The 19,547-nt window shown below is 36.9% G+C and overlaps 1 protein-coding gene across 6 annotated transcripts in view; it reads right to left on the bottom strand.

Moving 5' to 3' along the window:
• Positions 1-16,594: 16,594 nt before the first annotated feature.
• ARHGAP12 (Rho GTPase activating protein 12) overlaps positions 16,595-19,547 on the bottom strand; it is a 112,586-nt gene continuing 109,633 nt past the window's right edge. For all 6 annotated transcript variants that reach the window (XM_087857567.1, XM_045786419.2, XM_045786421.2 and 3 more), the window contains one exon: positions 16,595-18,994. In XM_087857567.1, the coding sequence (XP_087713693.1) occupies positions 18,820-18,994 (175 nt within the window). In that variant the 3' untranslated portion in view covers positions 16,595-18,819. The remainder of the gene's footprint in view (positions 18,995-19,547) is intronic.

Genomic DNA, 19,547 nt, shown 5'->3' with positions numbered 1-19,547 from the left:
CCCTCCCCTGGACCTGCCGGGGAGCCCAGTTCCGCCAAGCCTTCTTCCTCCTGCCACCCCCCAGAGGTGTTCCGGTCGCTCTGGTGATGGGGCTACTTGCCTCATCTTGCCCAAGGTCTGCTTTCCTCCTGCCCTCCGCTCACAAACACACAGTTCAAGCACTCCTCGCGCGTCCAAAAGATCATGGGAGGAGAGGCTGATACTAAAGAAAGTTCTTTCTCATTTAATGAAAGGTTTTTAAAAATGATCTTTCTACCTTAAGACAAAAAAAACAGCTTTAAATTTTTGCCACTTGAATCCAGATCCAAAAGTACTGTTTCCTAAGTTTTTGAATAGAATCACACGTCAGTCTACTTTGGAATCAGTTTACAGTTTCCATTTTGTTCTTTGGAAGGCCTGCGTGTAGTCATGGCAAAGTTGTCTTCAACTTCAATCACCCAAGGAGCGGAAAACCCTCTGTGTCCTGTGCCTCGCACAGTGCTGTTTAAAATCCCTCTGGGTAGTAAAGAGTGACCACCGGAAGGGTTTCCACTGTTGTTTTCTAGGACCCTGAGATTAATTAATATACACAAGAAAAATCCAAAACAGTAAGAGCACGATGGTTATATTTTGAACATCTAAACTAGGTTATGAGTAGATAGCTATTTTATTTTAAACATATGCATACTAAGGTTACTTTCTGCAAAGAGGTATTTCCAGCTCCTACCCTAAGCTCGAGGAAATTAAAACAACACACATACACACACCCCATTGCAGACGTATTTTCACCAAAGATAATGAACAGAGCAGACAAATCAGTCTGACAGGTAATTTACCATTAACGGTTTGATTTCATCAGTCTAGCCACAATGCATTATGAACTAGGAAAATTAGACAAGTCAAGGGGCTGATAGTATCAGTGTTTAATGTTTATTTTCCATTACCTGGCAGCACAATTATTCTCAATAAAATATAACCATTCTCTAAGAGAAAAACTTGAAGCAGTTCTGCTCATAAACTAGTACCATTAAAGTTTCAAGCAGACTCAGCTACTTGGAGAAAGAGACCATGTGCCTTATTGATGACTGGTGCGACAAGCAGAAATCTATGCAGATTGATCTCTCTGTTTAGGTGAAATGAAGGGAAACAGGGCAGTTTCTGGACAAATACCTTCCATATTCACTAAGTGAAAGATGTTATTCTCCTTCCCCTTTGAATGTCACGCAAAATGTAGTCATTTTCAAAAGGAGTTGACGGTTCTGTGTTAGTTATCCCAACCCAAAGCAACATAGGACAGAGATCCTGAAAATCTTGTCGATACAGATTAGGTCAATAAATGTCACACATACTCTGGTGCTTAAGCCTCGGTATAAACTCATCCAAAAGTGATTGAGACAAGAGTCTTAATAGATCTCACTGCCTATCAGACTTTTCAGAAATTGAGTTTTCAAAAATAGGGAAGTTGTTTGAAATTAGCCTCAGATACCAGTATCTCTGTCATATTGGGGATGTTCTTCTTCCTAACCATCTGTTTTGAAAAAAACAGTGAAATACAATTTGGAAGAAAAATTTAGATTCCTTGCATTTCAAGTGTAATTTAAATCTTTCTAATTTTACTACCGTGTCCCCTTTAACCAATTACCGAAGAAAGCAGCTGAGCATCCAAGAAGGGTTTTAAGATAGCATCTTCTTGGGAGTGGAAAGAATGACAAGAACACCAAAGCTGATTGGGGGTAAAACAGTTTCTAAGGCTTGATAAGGTCAATGTAGCTCCTTCTACCAAAAAAGTAAACTGAGGGCTGATAATGAGAAAAGCAGCAGTAGTCATAATAATAGAGTCATAATAATAGAGCTATAGGAAGGACTCCAGTCTGCAGAAACCGAATCATTTATAGCTGGGAACTACTGAAAGGAGAGCGTGGCGTGCACCCCGTTTCTCATGCTGCTCTCACTTACTAGTTCAGCACCCCCTGGTAATGAGTCGCTTACCTTCATGATTGCTATTCCCTCCCTTTGTTTCTGCTTCTACTGGCTTGTTGGCTTCTGCTTATTACTTTCTAAGGGCTCTTTAACGATTAGGGAGATTAGCCCTTTGTCTATGACAGACTGTATTTCCTTTGTGTCAGTCTTGGGAAGTTTTTTTCCCCTGGAATTTGCACATTTTATATAAATTTTCAAATTTATTGGCACATTTCCATAAAATCCTTTTTTAAAAGATTTATTTTTAAAATTTTATTTATTTCTATTTATTATTTATTTATTTGAGAGAGAGAGAGAGAGAGAGCAAGCACGCACACGAGAGGGGGTGGAGCAGGAGGAGAGGGAAGATCTTCAGCAGGCTCCACGCCCAGCACGGAGCCCAACGAGGGGTTGATCTCACCACTCTGAGATCAGGACCTGAGCTGAAACCAAGAATCGGGTGCTTAACCGACTGAGCCATTTAGGCGCCCCTCCATAAAATCCTTATTATCTTTTAGATATCTCTAGAATTTGTGATGCTGTCCACCTCCATTTTTGTGTTTGTGTTTGATATGGGCTAATATTTACTCTCTCATCAGTTTCATTAGTTTTTTTTTCCAATGACAACTTTTTGCCTTTACTAATCTCTACTCTTGTACACTTTCTATTTAATTTTTTTTCTTTTAATGTCATTACTTCTGTCCTATGTCTGTGGGCTTACTTTGCTGTCCTTTGCTTATTTATAGGAGGTAAACTGTCATATTTTCAGTATCATTCAGTTATAATATTTTTAAATTTCCATTGTGATTTCTTCTGGGACTTCTGGGTTATTTAAAAGTGTATTGCTTAATTCCCAAGCACATGTGGCTTTTATAGTTACCTTTGACGCCGATCTCTTGTGTAACTCCACGCTAGTCAGAGAGCACTCTCTGTGAGTCCACTGTTCTTTACTGCCCAGCATATGGTCAATATTGGTAAATGTCTCATGTGCACTTTAAGTGAGCATGCACTCTAACATTGTGGTGCAGTGTTCTACACATGTCAGTCAGGGCACATTGATGGTGCTGTTTGCATTTCTAATATGCTTGCTGATCTTCACATGTCCCATCAGTTAAGGGAGGCGTGTTAAAATTTCCCACAGTGGTAGTGAATAGATGTATTTCTTCTTTCAGTTCCAGCTTTCCATATTTTGAAGCTATGTAAATAGCTGCATGAAATTTAGACTTTTTATAATCTTTCCAGTAGACTAGCTCTTTTATCAACAGGAATACCTTTATCTCTGATAATGCTTTTTTGCCTTAAATCTAACTTATAACTCCAACAGCTTCATTTTGTTAATGTTTACATGGTATATCTTTTCCATTCTCTCACTTTAAACTTTTTTGTATATTTGCATGACTCCTATAAATAGTATATTTGTACATTTCGGTTTTGTTTGGTCCAGTATGATAAACTTTTAAGTAAAGCATTTAATCTGTTTACATTTTTCTGTATTATTTTTGTTCTAATTTATCATGTTTTGTTTTCTATCTTTCCCACCTATCCTGCATTACCGTTTCTCCCCCCCTTTTTGAATCCTATGGTTTTCAGTATGTCACTTCTTTTACGATAGCTTATTAGCTGTATATTCTTTTACTACTCTTTTGATGACAAGAGATCAAAGATTACAGCAAATCTCCCAACTAAATCTGATATAAATTAGTACTTTCACCACTTCCTAAATAATGTCAATACCTCAGAACATCTTGCTCTGTTTGATTCTCCTCGTTTGTTTTATTATTGTAATGTATTTTAGCCATACAATACACACATACACACATGCGCAAGCCCCACGAATCACACCTACATACTTACCTTTTACTACATTTTATTTCTTCCTTAGTCTCCATGGTTTCATTTGGGATTTTTTTTCTTCTGCCTATTGGAACTACATTTATCATCTTGTTTATCAAGAAAACACTAGTGACAAATTCTCTCCATTTTTATTCTTCTGAAAGTTGTCTTTATTTTTCCTCCTCTGTGAACAATATTAAGGGGGTTCTGGACACAAGTTCAATATGTGGGAAGTAGGGGGGTGGTTTCCCCAGGGCAACAAACAATTCTGGGACATCAGGGGAGTGTCCTACAGTTTAATTCAATTCTTTTTTTTTAATATTTTTTTTATTATGTTAGTCACCATACAGGACATCCTTGGTTTTTGATGTAAAGTTCGATGATTCATTAGTTGCGTATAACACCCACTGCACCATGCAATACGTGCCCCCCTTACTACCCATCACCAGCCTATCCCATTCCCCCACCCCCCTCCCCTCTGAAGCCCGCAGTTTGTTTCTCAGAGTCCATAATCTCTCATGCTTCATTCCCCCTTCTGATTACCCCCCTTTCTTTATTCCTTTCTTCTCCTACCGATCTTCCTAGTTCTTATGTCCCATAGATGAGAGAAACCATATAATTGTCTTTCTCTGCTTGACTTATTTCACTTAGCATTATCTCCTCCAGTGCCGTCCATGTTGCAGCAAATGTTGAGAAATCGTTCTTTTTGATAGCTGAGTAATATTCCATTGTATATATGGACCACAACTTCTTAATCCAGTCATCTGTTGAAGGGCATCTCGGCTCCTCCCACGATTTAGCTATTGTGGACATTGCTGCTATGAACATTGGGGTGCATATGGCCCTTCTCTTCACTACGTCTGTATCTTTGGGGTAAATACCCAGTAGTGCAATGGCTGGATCATAGGGTAGCTCAATTTTTAACTTTTTAAGGGACCTCCACACTGTTTTCCAGAGTGGCTGTACCAACTTGCATTCCCACCAACAATGTAGGAGGGATCCCCTTTCTCCACATCCTCTCCAACAATTGTTGTTTCTTGCCTTGTCAATTTTTGCCATTCTAACTGGCGTAAGGTGGTATCTCAGTGTGGTTTTGATTTGAATTTCCTTGATGGCTAATGATTTTGAACATTTTTTCATGTGTCTGTTAGCCATTTGTATGTCTTCATTGGAAAAGTGTCTGTTCATATCTTCTGCCCATTTTATGATTCGTTTATTTGTTTCTCGTGTATTGAGTTTGAGAAGTTCTTTGTAGATCTTGGATACCAGTCTTTTATCTGTAGTATCATTTGCAAATATCTTCTCCCATTCCGTGGGCTGCCTCTTAGTTTTTTTGACTGTTTCTTTGGCTGTGCAGAAGGTATTTATCTTGATGAAGTCCCACAAGTTCATTTTTTCTTTTGTTTCTCTTGCCTTTGGAGATGTGTCATGGAAAAGGTTGCTGTGGCTGATGTCGTAGAGGTTGCTGCCTATGATCTCCTCTAGAATTTTGATGGATTCCTGTCTCACATCGAGGTCTTTCCTCCATTTGGAGTTTATCTTTGTGTATGGTGTGAGAGAGTGGTCAAGTTTCATTCTTTTGCATGTAGCTGTCCAATTTTCCCAGCACCATTTATTGAAGAGACTGTCTTTTTTCCACTGGATGTTTTTTCCTGCTTTGTCAAAAATTAGTTGCCCAAAGAGCTGAGGGTCCATTTCTGGGTTCTCTATTCTACTCCATTGGTCTATGTGTTTGTTTTTGTGCCAGTATAATGCTGTCTTTGTGATCACGGCTTTGTAGTACAGCTTGAAACCTGGCATTGTGGTGCCCCCAGCTTTGTTTTTCCTTTTCAACAGTTCCTTGGTGATTCGGGGCCTTTTCTGGTTCCATACAAATTTAAGGGCTATTTGTTTCAGTTCTTTGAAAAATGTCATTGGTATTTAGGTCGGGATAGCATTGAAAGTGTAGATTGCTCTGGGTAGCATGGACATTTTAACTATGTTAATTCTTCCGATCCATGAGCATGGAATATTTTTCCATCTTTTTGTGTCTTTTTCAATGTCTTTCAAGAGTGATTTGTAGTTTCTAGAATATAGGTCCTTTACGTCTCTGGTTAAGTTAATTCCAAGGTAACGTATGATTTTTGGTGCTATTGTAAATGGGATGGATTCCCTAATTTCTCTTTCTTCAGTCTCATTATTCATGTATAGAAATGCAACTGATTTCTGAGCATTGATTTTGTATCCTGCCACATTACTGAATTGCTCTATAACTTCTAATAATTGGGAGTGGATTCTTTTGGGTTTTCCATATAGAGTATCATGTCATCTGCGAAGAGAGAGAGTTTGACTTCTCCTTTGCCTATTTGGATACCTTTTATCCCTTTTTGTTGTCTGATTGCTGTTGCAAGGACTTCTAGTACTATGTTGAATAATAGTGGCGAGAGTGGGCATCCTTGTCGTGTTCCTGATCTTAAGGGAAAGCCTTCCAGCTTTTCCCCATTGAGAATAATATTTGCTGTAGGCTTTTCATAGATAGTTTTTATGAGATTGAGGAATGTACCCTCTATCCCTACACTCTGAAGGGTTTTAATCAGGAAAGGATGCTGTATTTTGTCAAATGCTTTTTCTGCATTTATTGAGAAGATCATATGGTTCTTGACTCTTTTCTTGTTGATATGATGTATCACACTGACCGATTTGCAATAGTTGAAGCACCCTTGCATCCCAGGGATGAATCCCACTTGGTCATGATGGATAATCCTTTTAATGTACTGTTGGATTCTATTAGCCAGGATCTTGTTGAGAATTTTGGCATCCATATTCATTAGGGAGATCGGTCTGTAATTCTTTTTGATGGGGTCTTTGCCTGGTTTGGGGATCAAGGTAATATTGGCCTCATAGAATGAGTTTGGTAGCTTTCCTTCTGTTTCTGTTTTTTGAAATAGCTTTAGAAGAATAGGTATTATTTCTTCTTTGAATGTTTGGTAGAATTCCCCAGGAAAACCATCGGTCCTGGAGTTTTGTTTTTTGGAAGTTTTTTTTTTTTTTATCACTGTTTCAATCTCTTCATAATTAATTGGCCTGCTTAAAAAGTCAATTTCTTCCTGTTTCAGTCTTGGTAGTTTATAGGTTTCCAGGAAGTCCTCCATCTCTTCCAGATTGCTTAATTTATTGGCATAAAGCTGTTGATAAAAGTTTCTAATAATCCTTCCAGTTTCTTTGGTGTTGGTTATGACCTCTCCCTTTTCATTCATAATTTTATTAATTTGGGCCCTTTCTCTATTCTTTTGGATAAGTCTTGCCAGTGGTCTGTCAATTTTATTTATTCTTTCAAAGAACCAGCTTCTAGTTCTGTTGATCTGCTCTACTGGACACCATGTATCAGGAGATAGTGTCAAATCCCATATGTTAAGGGTTCAATCCTCCAAGACTCCCCACGTTTCCAACTTTAAATGCCAGTTGGCAAGCCCAGGCTATCACCTGGGCTTCTGGCAGACTGGCTATCAATTGGAGGTTCCAATGACCCCCCCCTTCCTTTGATTAGTTTGCTAGAGCAGCTCACAGAACTCTTGAGAAGCATTTTACCTATTAAATAACTGGTTTATTATAAAAAGATAGAACTCAAGAACAGCTGGATGGAGGAGATGCATTGGGCAGGGTATGTGGGAAGGGACACAAAGCTCCCCTGCCCTCTTCTAGGTGTGCCACTGTCCCAGCACCTCCATGTGTTCACCAACCTGGAAACTCCCCAAACCCTGTCCTTTTGGGGTTTTATGGCAGTTTCATTTTATAGGCACGAATGATCAAATCACTGGCCGTTGGTGACTGATTTAACCTCCAGCCCCTCTCCTCTCCATAGAAATGAGGGTGGTGGGACTAAAAGTTCCAACCCTCTAATCACATGGTTGTTTCCCTTGGCAACCAGCCCCGTCCTCCGTCCTCCGTCCTCCGTCCTCCGTCCTCCCGTCCTCCCGTGCTCCAAGTCAATTCATTAACATAAACCCAGTTGTGGTGGAAAGGGGCTTGTCATGAAGCCCTCCATTTCACCTTTATGGCTCTGAAGCAATTTCAGGAACTGAGGACAAGAGACCGAATATTGTAACAAAAAATGCTCCCATTGTTCAAGAAATCCCAAGTGTTTGGGGAACTGTAAACCAGGAACTGTGGGCAAAACCCAAATACAGACGAGAAATATATGTCTGATCATTCAAAATGACCAAATACATATTTCTCATAATTCACAATATCACAAGTATAGAATTCTAGGTTGGCAGTTTACACTTTATAATATTTATTGGGAAGTCCACAGTCAATTTTACTATTGCTCATTTGAAGGTAATATGTCCTCTTTCTTTCCAATTTTTGGCAGTTTCTCCATGACGCCCTAAGATGCAGTTTTGTGTTTATTCTGCTTGGTTGTAGAGGTTCCTCAACCTATGGCTTTCCAATTTTCAATCTCTTTTAGACAATTCCCAGCCATTATCTCTTCAAATAATGCTTCTGCCATATCCTCTCTCACCTTGCCTAGAACTCCTACATGTATGCTAAATTTTTTTCACCATGTGCTATATAACCCTTTTGTTCAATTCTTTATTTTCTATCCTTTTCTCTCTCCGAATTTCAGTTTGGGTATTTTCTTTTGACATATCTTCAGGCACAATTCTCTCTTTAGCTTTGTCTCATATGTAAGCTCACTTTTACAGTTCTTAATTTTGGTTCCTATATTTTTCAGTCCCAGAATTTCCATTTGAATCTTATAATTTCTAGTTCTCTACTGAAATGTTTGATCTTTTCATTTAATGTCTTGAACATGCTAATCACAGTTTTTGTAGAGAAGGACAATGGCGGTAATATTTGGAACTCACATGTAACTGTTTCTATTATCTGTTTTTTCTATTGATTTTCATCAATTATTGTATTCTCTATTCTTTTTATTGAATGCCAGACATTGTTTCTTTAAAATTGTGAAGTAGATATTCTGGATAATCATATAGTCCCACATAGAGGGTAAATTACTTTTAAAATTGTAAACATATTCTTGCCCTCTTCCTTATTGTGGTATAATTTGCATACAGGGAAATTCAGAGACCTTAATAGTTTGAAGAACTCTGACAAATACATAACCCATAACCCCTATCAAAATATGGCACATTTTATCACTTCTTATGCCTCCTTCCCAATAATTTCCCTCTCCACAGAAAATAAATTTCAAGAGATGAATGTATAAACAAATTGTGGTATACACACACAATGGAATACTACTCTGCAATAAAAAGACTGTGATACACACATCATAGGTTCTGGGTAAATCACAAAACATTCTGCTCAAAGAAGTTGAACAGAAAAGAGTGAATATATACTATATATACATATATATATATACTATATATACATAAAACTCAGGAAAAGTCAAATCTAATCTATAGTTATAGAAAGCCCATCAGTGGTTGCTTGGGACCGGGGGCAGAGGAGATATTGGCTGAAAGGGGGCACATGGAATTTCTGGGAGTGATGAAATGTTGTGTTGACTGTGGTAGTGGTTTACACAGGTATATGCATTTGTCAAAACTAATCAAACTGTACACTTAAAGATGTATTTTATTACGTGTAAATTGTACCCCAATAATATTTAAAAAGGTGATCCAGGTTTTCTAGTTTTTCTCAGCTGGAAGATTCATCTGATACAAGTTAATCTGCCACAGCAGCCAGAAGCATAAATGTATTAATGTAATTTTGCATATTATGTCAGCCACATTGCTTAATATTCTAAGTTCTGTATTATCTGCAGGTTTTAATGCTTTAAGTCATTAACAGAAAAATTTTAACAACATGGTATTAAGACAAAGTTTTCGGTCACTCCAAAGTATTCTGGTATCACCAAGCTACCTCATTAGTACTCTCACTATTCAACAGCTGGATATTTCTCTAAAAATAACAGAAGATAATTTAATCTCTTTATCCACAGGACATCGTGTGCAACTTCATCAAAGTCTTTGCTGAATCCAAGATTGTATTTACAGCATTCATCAACCATTTTTTAACTTCAGAAAAAATTGTCCATTTTGAGATTTATGAATATTTTCTCTATTAGCTATCAAACCTCACTGACGTATGTTTTCGGACTCCATCTGCAACTTCTTCAAGAAGCAGAAGCATACTGGGATGTAGTTGGCCTGGTCCTGGAGATAGGGTCATTTAAAACTTTTCATGGCTTTTCTTTGTTCTGCAATCATCTCTCTACATTACTTATTTTATACTTCCCTATTTGAAGGTTATTTTGCTTGCTGGAGATGTATGCCTTGTACGTCTTAATCTGAATATAGCTTAAAAGACACTTTCAGCAGATGTCAGGATAGTTGAAGGCCTAAGTCAATGGATTATTTGTGTGTTATAGAATCTATATTAAGCAGACTTTCTTTCGGATCTTCTAAATAGGTAAGTGGCACCAGGTAATTATACTAAAGTGCTGCATATTTCCTTTTATTTTCTCTTAAATGCTCTTCATCATGCTTCCAATCCTTAGATTCATATATTTCCCTACAAATAAATAATCTTACTTAGATATCACACAACTTGCCTTTCCTATTCAATCTATTCCGCTTGAATTGAATCTTAATATATTTCCCCATTTTCATCTTGTATAAAGTGTAATTTTGAAAATTCTCATAATGTAATACAAATCACATGCCCTTTTTACACAGATGCCCAAAAGATTTGCTTTTCTTAATAGTCTAATAATTTCACTAGCCCATGTCTTGGTATTGGTTATTTTAGGTCAATGTTATTTGCTGTGCTTTTCCAAAACAATTTCAATTTCTTTCCTAATTCTGGGGTTCTTGAAATGTTTTTCTCTTGCTTGATTTTTTTTTATGAACTCCTGGTAATTTATGTTTAATCTTCTTTTCCTATCTTCAATGACACTTTTTAATCTTTAAAAAAAAAAACTTTCCTTATATCTTTGATTCAAAAATTTTTTATTAAAAATTTTTAAAATAAATTTTTTTCTTTATACCTTCTGTTCCTTTTAGGGTATTGTTTTATTTATATGCTCTTATGTTTCTATTTACAATTCTGAAATATTTCCTTCTATTTCTAATTCTTTCCTGAGTTGTCAAGCTATTTCTTATAATTCTGTTTTATGTTGTTCTTTCATGTCTTAGGTCATTTCTAAGACTTTGAGTTCCTTTTGCAATAATAGGTTACAGTTTTCTTTTGTGGGCATGTGTTTTCTGGCATGCCTCCATCTTCCACACAGATGTTACTCTGCTCATTTTTTCTTATAGTTTTATATGGGATTTGGCCTTGATACTATTTTGTTCATTTTTGTATAAAATTAATTTTCTTGAACTTTTGAAATAGGACTCAGAAAAGCTTCGTTAACAGATTGATTCTTGTGTTGTTTTTGCATTGTGTTAAAAAAAACATGACAGCTTCATTCTGGGATTTCCTGGCTCTACTTCCTTTCCACACTTTGAACTAGACAATCTTTTTGGTCTATTGTCCCTATCCTATTCAATTTTGATTCCACTCTCAGCAACCTTTCTTCAATGTGACTTGTCCTGGAAGAAAGCTTGGACTAGTTGGTTTTGAGAATTCCCAGAGGCTAGAATGTTTTAGCCCCTTAAGTCCTGATGGTTATATTTTCCTGTTCTCAGATCTAACAGATGCTACCCTGTTGCTTCTTTCTTGTTCCTCTGAGACACCAGTATCATTGCAGATCTTGGAGGTGTTGGTGCTTTAATCTCACCTACTAGTATCTGGAGGGTTGTGAGGATGCCTCATTACCTACTTTTACCATCAATGTGATTATGTGTTGTTTTAATGTGTGAATTGAAAAACTATTCTGTCCCTGCCACCATCTTCCCAGAATCCTCTCCATGTATTTAATTTTACACAGAAGTATGATGTGGATTTCTTGTGGAACCACTGTTATTAAGTCCATGCTTTTCCTAACACTTTCGTTGAAAATGTTCCACTTCACATCTTACTGTTTCATGCCAGGATGATCCATTTGTTTGGATCTCAAACCAGGCCTCATCAATTGAAACTATGCTTCATCAAAGCCTTCAACATTTTTTGTAGTTGACAAACTCACCTTACTTCACCTCAACAAGTACTCAAGAAGTATGTCATTCTTAACATGTTACCCAATTATGTAGCAATAAATCTTAGCTCAATCTCAATAGACTGGCATGACCACGACACAAGCAGCCAACTTGGAAGGCACACTAATAAAACTACTTGAGATTGGCCATTTCGAATGCACCTACTTGAAACAGGTATATGTCAGAATTAAATATATACCAGCTGTCATATTACCATTCTCAAAACTATAAACATAAAAGCAGGGATCCCACCAGTTTTGTTTACCATTTTATCCCCAAAGGCTAACACTATGCTTTAACACCTAAAACAAATACACTGAATTTGTTTAATGAATAAATGGGCTCTAAGCAGATTCTTGTATTAACTCTCTTTCCAACCTCCTATTCAGTGGGAGAGGCTTCAGTACTACCCAACGTTTAAAACAGCAACTGCATATTGTCTGATGCCAGCTTTGTAGAAGCATTCATGCCAACTGGATATGCTATAGTCCTTCAGAGTGATAAGATGGGTAAAGAAGGTTGTCACTGTTTTGGCAATGCTCGGACAATCCATTTGGCTAATATAACAAGTCAGGAGACAAGGACATGATCAGAGAGGGCAGTCATAAGATGCAGCCAGATGTCAGAAATGTTACATCACATCTGGTCAGCTAACATAACGGGTTGAATGCCGGGAACCTCAGAGTCAGAACCGGGTCATCCAAAGACACTGGGATTGCTCCTTATACAAGGGTTAGTTTCCTCCCTGACACAGCTGTGTTGGCTTCCCTAGGGGCCTTTGATTCCTCTTGAAGTGTAACTCTCCTCCGGGAAACCTGGACACCTTGGACACCAGGGCCTCAAGTAAGTCTCAAAACAGCCTCTGTGAGTAGCCACTCATCGGGGCCTCTAAAGCAAACAGCAACTACTGAGAGGAGGGGAGGGGAGATAAAGGGCAGGCAGAAGAAAAGACACAGAAAGAAGCATTTCACATACCAATGTACTTCTTAATGAGCAGATGGGAAGAGGGTTTTGTGAGTTAATTTCACTAGATGGCAAAGCTTTCACACCCTAGGATTTGCTTAAGTCTGAACTGAAGCATTCTGTCAATGGGTTGGGTTAATGAAAATAAGCGACACAAACTATTAAATTCACTACCTAGAAATATTAAGATACTTATTAACAGTAAGCCTTTACAACAAGGTTGAAAATACAACAGCAGCATTTTCTTCAACCAGAGCATTATATATGTCAACTATGCACAGTAGTACCATCTCTGAAAGAATCTTGCCTGGGACCATTAAAATTAACATTTTGATAAAGATAAAAATGGAAAATGCTAATTACCATCTAGTCTATGAAATCTATGTACCATGTCACCGTTCATGCTTGAGTAAGCATCTGATGAAATCATGTGCAGATCGACTGACTTGAGACTATCAAAAAGTTTCCTACATCCATGGCTAGATGTCACTCTCATTTAGAGAGAAATTTTGTATGTAGGCTCTTCAAGACCTCCACTACCTCATAAAGGGCACTATTAAAAATCAAAAGTAGGGACACCTGAGTGGCTCAGCTGGTTAGGCATCTGCCTTCAGCTCAGGTCATGATCTGAGGGTTCTGGGATTGAGTCCACCATCGGGCTCCTTGCTCAGCAGGGAGCCTGCTTCTCCCTCTGCCTGCTGCTCCCCCTACTTGTGCTCTGACAAATAAATAAAAATTTTTAAAAAATCAGAAGTAAATACAAGGTGAGGGAACCCATTGGATCTCAAGAGAATGCGCTAATTAGAATAATTTCTTTCGTTGTTGTTTCTAAAATAGGATTTCAGAAAATCTTCCCCACCAAGGTGAAAATTCCTAATATCTAAATATAAGAATACTGTGACATAGTCTCAGAAATATTATCTCATAGTACAGCATTCCTACATTTCCCAGAAAACAATGTCAACTGAAGCTTTTCTTAGGCCACAGTTTCAAACTGATTTTCACCAAACTGCAAGCATTTTAATGGATCTGTTAGAGAAGTCAAATCACATTTAGCACCCTTCCAGCCCCCCCCCATGGGACATATATGAGACAAATATTCCTTAATTTAAACTCTTTCAGTGTCATGTACTTGAGACAGGCATGAGGGAGAATTATGAAATAGTATGTAATGCTTTAGAGCATATATTTTTTGAAAGAATTTTGTATTTTGTTCTTGCTTATTCCTCACAACCGTCTATAACAGCAGTGTCCAGAATTTCCTGTGAGGATGAAAATGCTCTGTATCTGTACTGTCCAATACGGTGGCCATAAACTCCACGTCACTACTGAACATTTGAAGAGTGGCTGCTGTGACTAACTGGATATTCATGTTTTATTTAATTTTAATGAAATTTTAAGTTGCCACACGTGGCCAGTGGCTACAATATTGGACAGCACAGTTCCAGAACTCAAGTGAAAGCAGATATCCATATTAAACAGAGATTAATGAACACAATGGCCAGTCCAGAATGTCAGCAGGTAGAAAAAGAACCACTCAAGTCTGATGATTTGCCCGGGGAAGGAGAGGGATTCTGGTTTACTATTTATACAACTAAAGCGAGGAGAGACTACCTACCCACTGCCACCTACATCTATATTCATAATAGATGTACACGATCTATAAGAGAAGTTTCAATACGCCACACAAATAAAAATTAACTTAGCTTGAAAACAGATGCTCCCAATATGTAGAGAAGTTACTAGTTTCTTCCTCAAATGATATTTGAATATGCCAGATATGCTTTACATAAATGATCACAAACTTTAAAGAGACATAATTAACCAAGATATTTCTTCCCTTCAGTTTTAGGCTTATCATTTTGTGCTTCCATAAAGTAAGGCTATGAATGGGAGGGTCCCTATTGGTTCTTTCCGGCTTTATCAATCAATGAGACTCAGTTTGACTTGAGTGTCTAAGAGTCCCATTTCTCTTGCCTAAATATAAACAATCTCTCAAAATGCCCAGGAGGAGAAAGAAGGCCTTGAATGTTATGCAGAATCTTCACCAGTCACTCCACCATGAGCTGATGGAGTTTGAGGTCCACCTCTGCAAAGGCCCTGTTGATAAGAGTTGCTACAGCCTCATTTGTTGCTCTGATGTCACTATGAATTTTATCAACATCACGAGATTCACAAGTTTCAACGCTACTTGCAACGTGAGCCACAACTATTAGAACTACCTGATTCAGCTACCAGCATTAACAATTTAAACATCTTTACCAGAAACGGTTTTTCTGAAAACACGGAGAGGAAGTAAAACAAAGGGGGGGTGGGGGTTGATGAGAAAAAGTAAGAAATCAGACTTCAGATTCTAAATACATTTTGTAGTGGTTTGTTAAACAGTTACCTTGTTCTACAAGTGCTCTGTTTATGAGAGTACCATGAAAGTGCTTTTTTTTCTTTCCTTTTTTCCTGTGGGAGAAGGGAAGCAATGAAGGAAATGAAAGAGTTCATTTAAGTGCCATATTCACATAAGGCTAATTTGTAAAAGCTCTATCCAGCTGAATATATTTACAGCCACCACTGGCCCACAAAACTTCAGTTGAGAAGACTAATTGAGATTCTTCAGGAGAAGTCCCTTGTCTTTAGTAGTTGCAGAATGTCTCATTAGGCATTCTGTACGTCCCCCTTCTCTAGAATACTAAGTCTGACTGCTTGGCCTGGGTCTGCGGCTTGTGAATTTCCAATAGATTCGAATACACCATTATTGTAAGGCTGGTTTTGTTTTGCAGCACCATTTGCTTTTTGGTTTTTTGTGGGGTGGTTTGTTTTTTGTTTTTTTATGGTTTAAAACTAAAGTTTCATTTAACAGAACTGTATTAGTTATATTGAAATACTGTTTAAAAAACAAACAAAAACAGAACTGTGCCCCACATCCAGGAATGTAACATACAGGCTACAGTCCCTATTAAACGCCGTCTCTAGTCTTGTACTAGAAACGTGCTTCCTATAAAAGAGGATCATTAGAGCTGATGGCTAGAGTTCAGAGAGACTAGCAAACTCCATAAAATCTTATTTTCTACCCATTTTCAATTCTCTATATAGATGCGATCTTTGAGCATTTGACTTTTATTAGGCCAGAGAGAGCATGACGCCCATTTGACTATTTTTATTTTCTTCTTTACTAAAATGACATGCTGTAGACTCCTCTGTGTTTTTTAAATGCCTAAAGATGTTGGAGAAATTACTGTCATGGGAAACTACATGTTTACTTTAAATATTTAATTAGAGGGTCTCTCCCACGAGCTGGAAAAGAATCTCTTAGCAAAATTACAGAATAACGTTTTCCTCTCACTGCTATCTTTACATCTAGTATTACAGCCTTACAAAGAAGCGTGGCATGGAACTAAAATGGCACAAAGGTCTCCAGGTATCTGCCATTGTTACTGAGTTTTCATCTGTAGGTAAGCAGTGACACGCGTGTGCGCACACACACATACATTTATATACACATCCACGTGTATGTGTACATAACACATCTGCCTAAGCCCAGTTTGGCTAATTATTCCATTTGTGCTTTTCCCATAAGAAAAAAAAAAATATGCAGAGTTGCCTCTAACTAAAAGGTAACATCATTCTTCCAGAGTAAAAGGTAAAATTCCTTACAGTTGTAAAATTTAAATAAGTGTTTTTCTTCTAATTAAATGTAATAACTTATGTGAATATACGATTTCTTTCAATTTCCAACTACTTTTCTAAAATGACATTCTGAAGGAAGGCCTATTAGCAAATGAAATTTCAGTGACAATTTATTTCAGCCTTTAATATATTTTCTACTAAAAATCAAGTTGTCAAGACAGGAAAATATTACTGGTTTTGTTATTACAAAAAAAAAGTGAGAATTTTTAATTCACAAAGGATGAAAACACAAGACACTGATCTCACCGTACATACGATATTACAATAAACTAGTTAGCTGTAGACTAATAAAACATTTAAGACTCCACATACAAACATATGTACTTTGAAACAAGAAACACAAGACAATTTTAATCTTTGTTATGTCCACAGCTACCAAGAGAAAGAGCATCACTGGTTTGAGTCTAATGGTTTTGCTGGCATACAATCGCTATATAGGCCAGTTCTAAAGCATATTGTATTGTTCAAAACATTGTTAGGCAAATATAAACATTCTCACTTGGGGACTTTCTCTCCCTGCCCAAAACAATCTGCTTTCCATAGCTATCAAGTAGCTTGGTTTGTTACCAATTTAACAAGACCACAACAACAAACAATATTTTTGCCACAAAACTCAGGTGAGAGATTTTTAGACAGATCATACAAAAACTATTTGTTCCCAAGGAAGGCAATCTGTAAATTACAAATGCAATTCTAAGAAAAGGAGTCTTGGTCACAAATCATTCGCTTTCAAATATTGATGAAGAAATAAAAATTGGAGGGGGGAGAATGGAGGAGGTATTGACATGGCAGGGAGTAGAAAAGGTGTGAAAAAATAAGGAAAATATATTTACCACAGGAAATATTGAATTCAGTTGATTTTTTTAAAATGAGGTATGCCAGTAAATGCAAAAACAAGAAAAAAATTAAAACCAAAATGCACATTTCCAATGGAAAATCTCTAAACCTCTTATAGTTTTCTTTATTCAGATTAGACATTTCATATACATCAGTTAATCTAGAAAAATACATCTTAAAATATCTTCAACAGACCATGCTCTCTGTAACAAAACCTTCCAAACCCTGTTTTATTATACAAATCAATCTACATTAGTAATGTAAAAAGAAATTCTCAAATTTAGCAATGTCATTTTCCATTTGACATCCATCTAATTTACATATGGGTTTCCACTATTCATACTGCAGTTAGAATTCTGTAATAAATTTTTTTCTAATGTATTCTGTACATATTAAATTATCTAAAAGGTTCCTCTTGTAGTGCATTTACCATTTAGCAAGTCTATTCAGTATTTTTCCAGTACCATTTGCATTACAGTGATTTGCCTGTAAATGTAATTAAAATCTAAAAGTGCACACAGTTAAGTTTCTCAAATAACAGCCTATTTCTGGAGGAAACCTAATATTCACGGAAAAGATTACCAATATCATGATTAGAAATGTCAGGTTAGAATGTACTCTGAGACTATACAACAAAATTATATACATAAGCTAAAGGACATTAAGTCTTTAGCTTATATTTACATCAAATAATGTCTGTTTCCACAGGGTCATACCAAGAACTCAGTATGGCACTAGATATAATTAGGATTGTTAGCTACAAATCAGCGTAGCACAGACAGCCCCAAAATACCCTGAACTGACTTATGCTAAACTAAACTCCAGTATATCACAGTGTGTGAAGAATATTAGTGTGCTGCCCAAACAAGCGACTAAGACATCCACCCGATAAGGATGGTGTGCAACACAGTGACGGTGGCAAGCCTTCGCCAAGGGATTACATCTGGGTTATAATGAGCTGCAGCACTTAAGACTGCCACTGCGTGCAGAAACCCTGAAAAAGAAATACACAGGTTTCCAAAAGGATATACTTCATTTTGTTTAGAATGCCCAAGAGCGTCTTCACAATAACTGACAGTGAGTACTGTTCTATCAAGTGGTGAATCTAACGAATCATGAGAAGACAGTCTACATTATCCAGTTCGAGAAAAAAAAAAAAATGTAGTTTTCTTACCAAATTATCCAGTGTATACGACTGGTTAGAATCGCAAGTTTTGATTTTTACTGAAATTCAGAGTATGAAATGCAAACATTCAGGATAAAATTAATTCAAAAATCACACACAGTTGTATCAACTTGCAACGAAGCAGCAAATATGAGGGCCTAACACACATCTTGACTCTCCCATTCCCTTCTGATCCCTCAAAAAAGTGCAAAATCAAAGAGTCACTGCTTGGTCCAAAAATAAAATACATCATATGTAAGGGTTTGAAATCTGATGGAATCCAGCTTCTGTTCCACAGGTTGTCTTCAATAAGAATCAACGCCCGAAGATGGAATTTATTTCCAGTAGAATTAATTCTACAATCTGATTTTGGTAGACAGTATGAACTGCTATATTACCAGTCTCTTTCTCTGGCTTTAACAGAGTGGGACCAAAAACAATTGCTATACTCTGATAGGTCATTCGGTTTTTTTCTCCATTTTCTATAACTCTAAGGGGGGAAAAATAAATTGTTAAAAGAGAAAATAAAACATACAAGAGGAAAAATTCTTCAAATTGTACTATAAACAGTTTGCATTTAGAAATGAGAAATAGTGCTAATTTTCCTAAGACACATACAAGCTACTTAAAACCAAGTAGAATTCAGTCCAAACATCATATGAAGGTTTCTTTTGGACAAACACAGATGAAAGGTATAATTATACATATTCTAACAAACTTTAAATGTGTGATATTTCAGCTTAGTGTTTAAAGTAACATACAGACTTAAGTATGAACTACAATTCAGGTAACAATAATTACTCCACTAGGGTGATGGGGAAAAAATTTCATTAGGATACAGAGATTAAATTTTCATTTTTACTAACTCTATGTTTGTTTGTTTGTTTTTAAATCTCCTTCATTGGGTTAATATATTTTACCATTCTAGTGTTGTCAGAAGGCAAATATCAGTTATTAAAATGGCTACGTAGTAACCTGAAAACCATGATGGCTTTCTTCTAAGGTAATTTAATAAGTCCTCATTTAATAACCAAGATCTCATC

The sequence above is a fragment of the Ursus americanus genome, chromosome 31 (genome assembly GCF_024610735.1).
Source record: "Ursus americanus isolate L20-20 chromosome 31, mUrsAme1.1.p, whole genome shotgun sequence".
In the NCBI taxonomy this organism is placed as follows: Eukaryota; Metazoa; Chordata; class Mammalia; order Carnivora; family Ursidae; genus Ursus; species Ursus americanus.
Note: the sequence above shows the minus strand (reverse complement) of the source record. Positions and strands in the feature narration are given on the sequence as shown.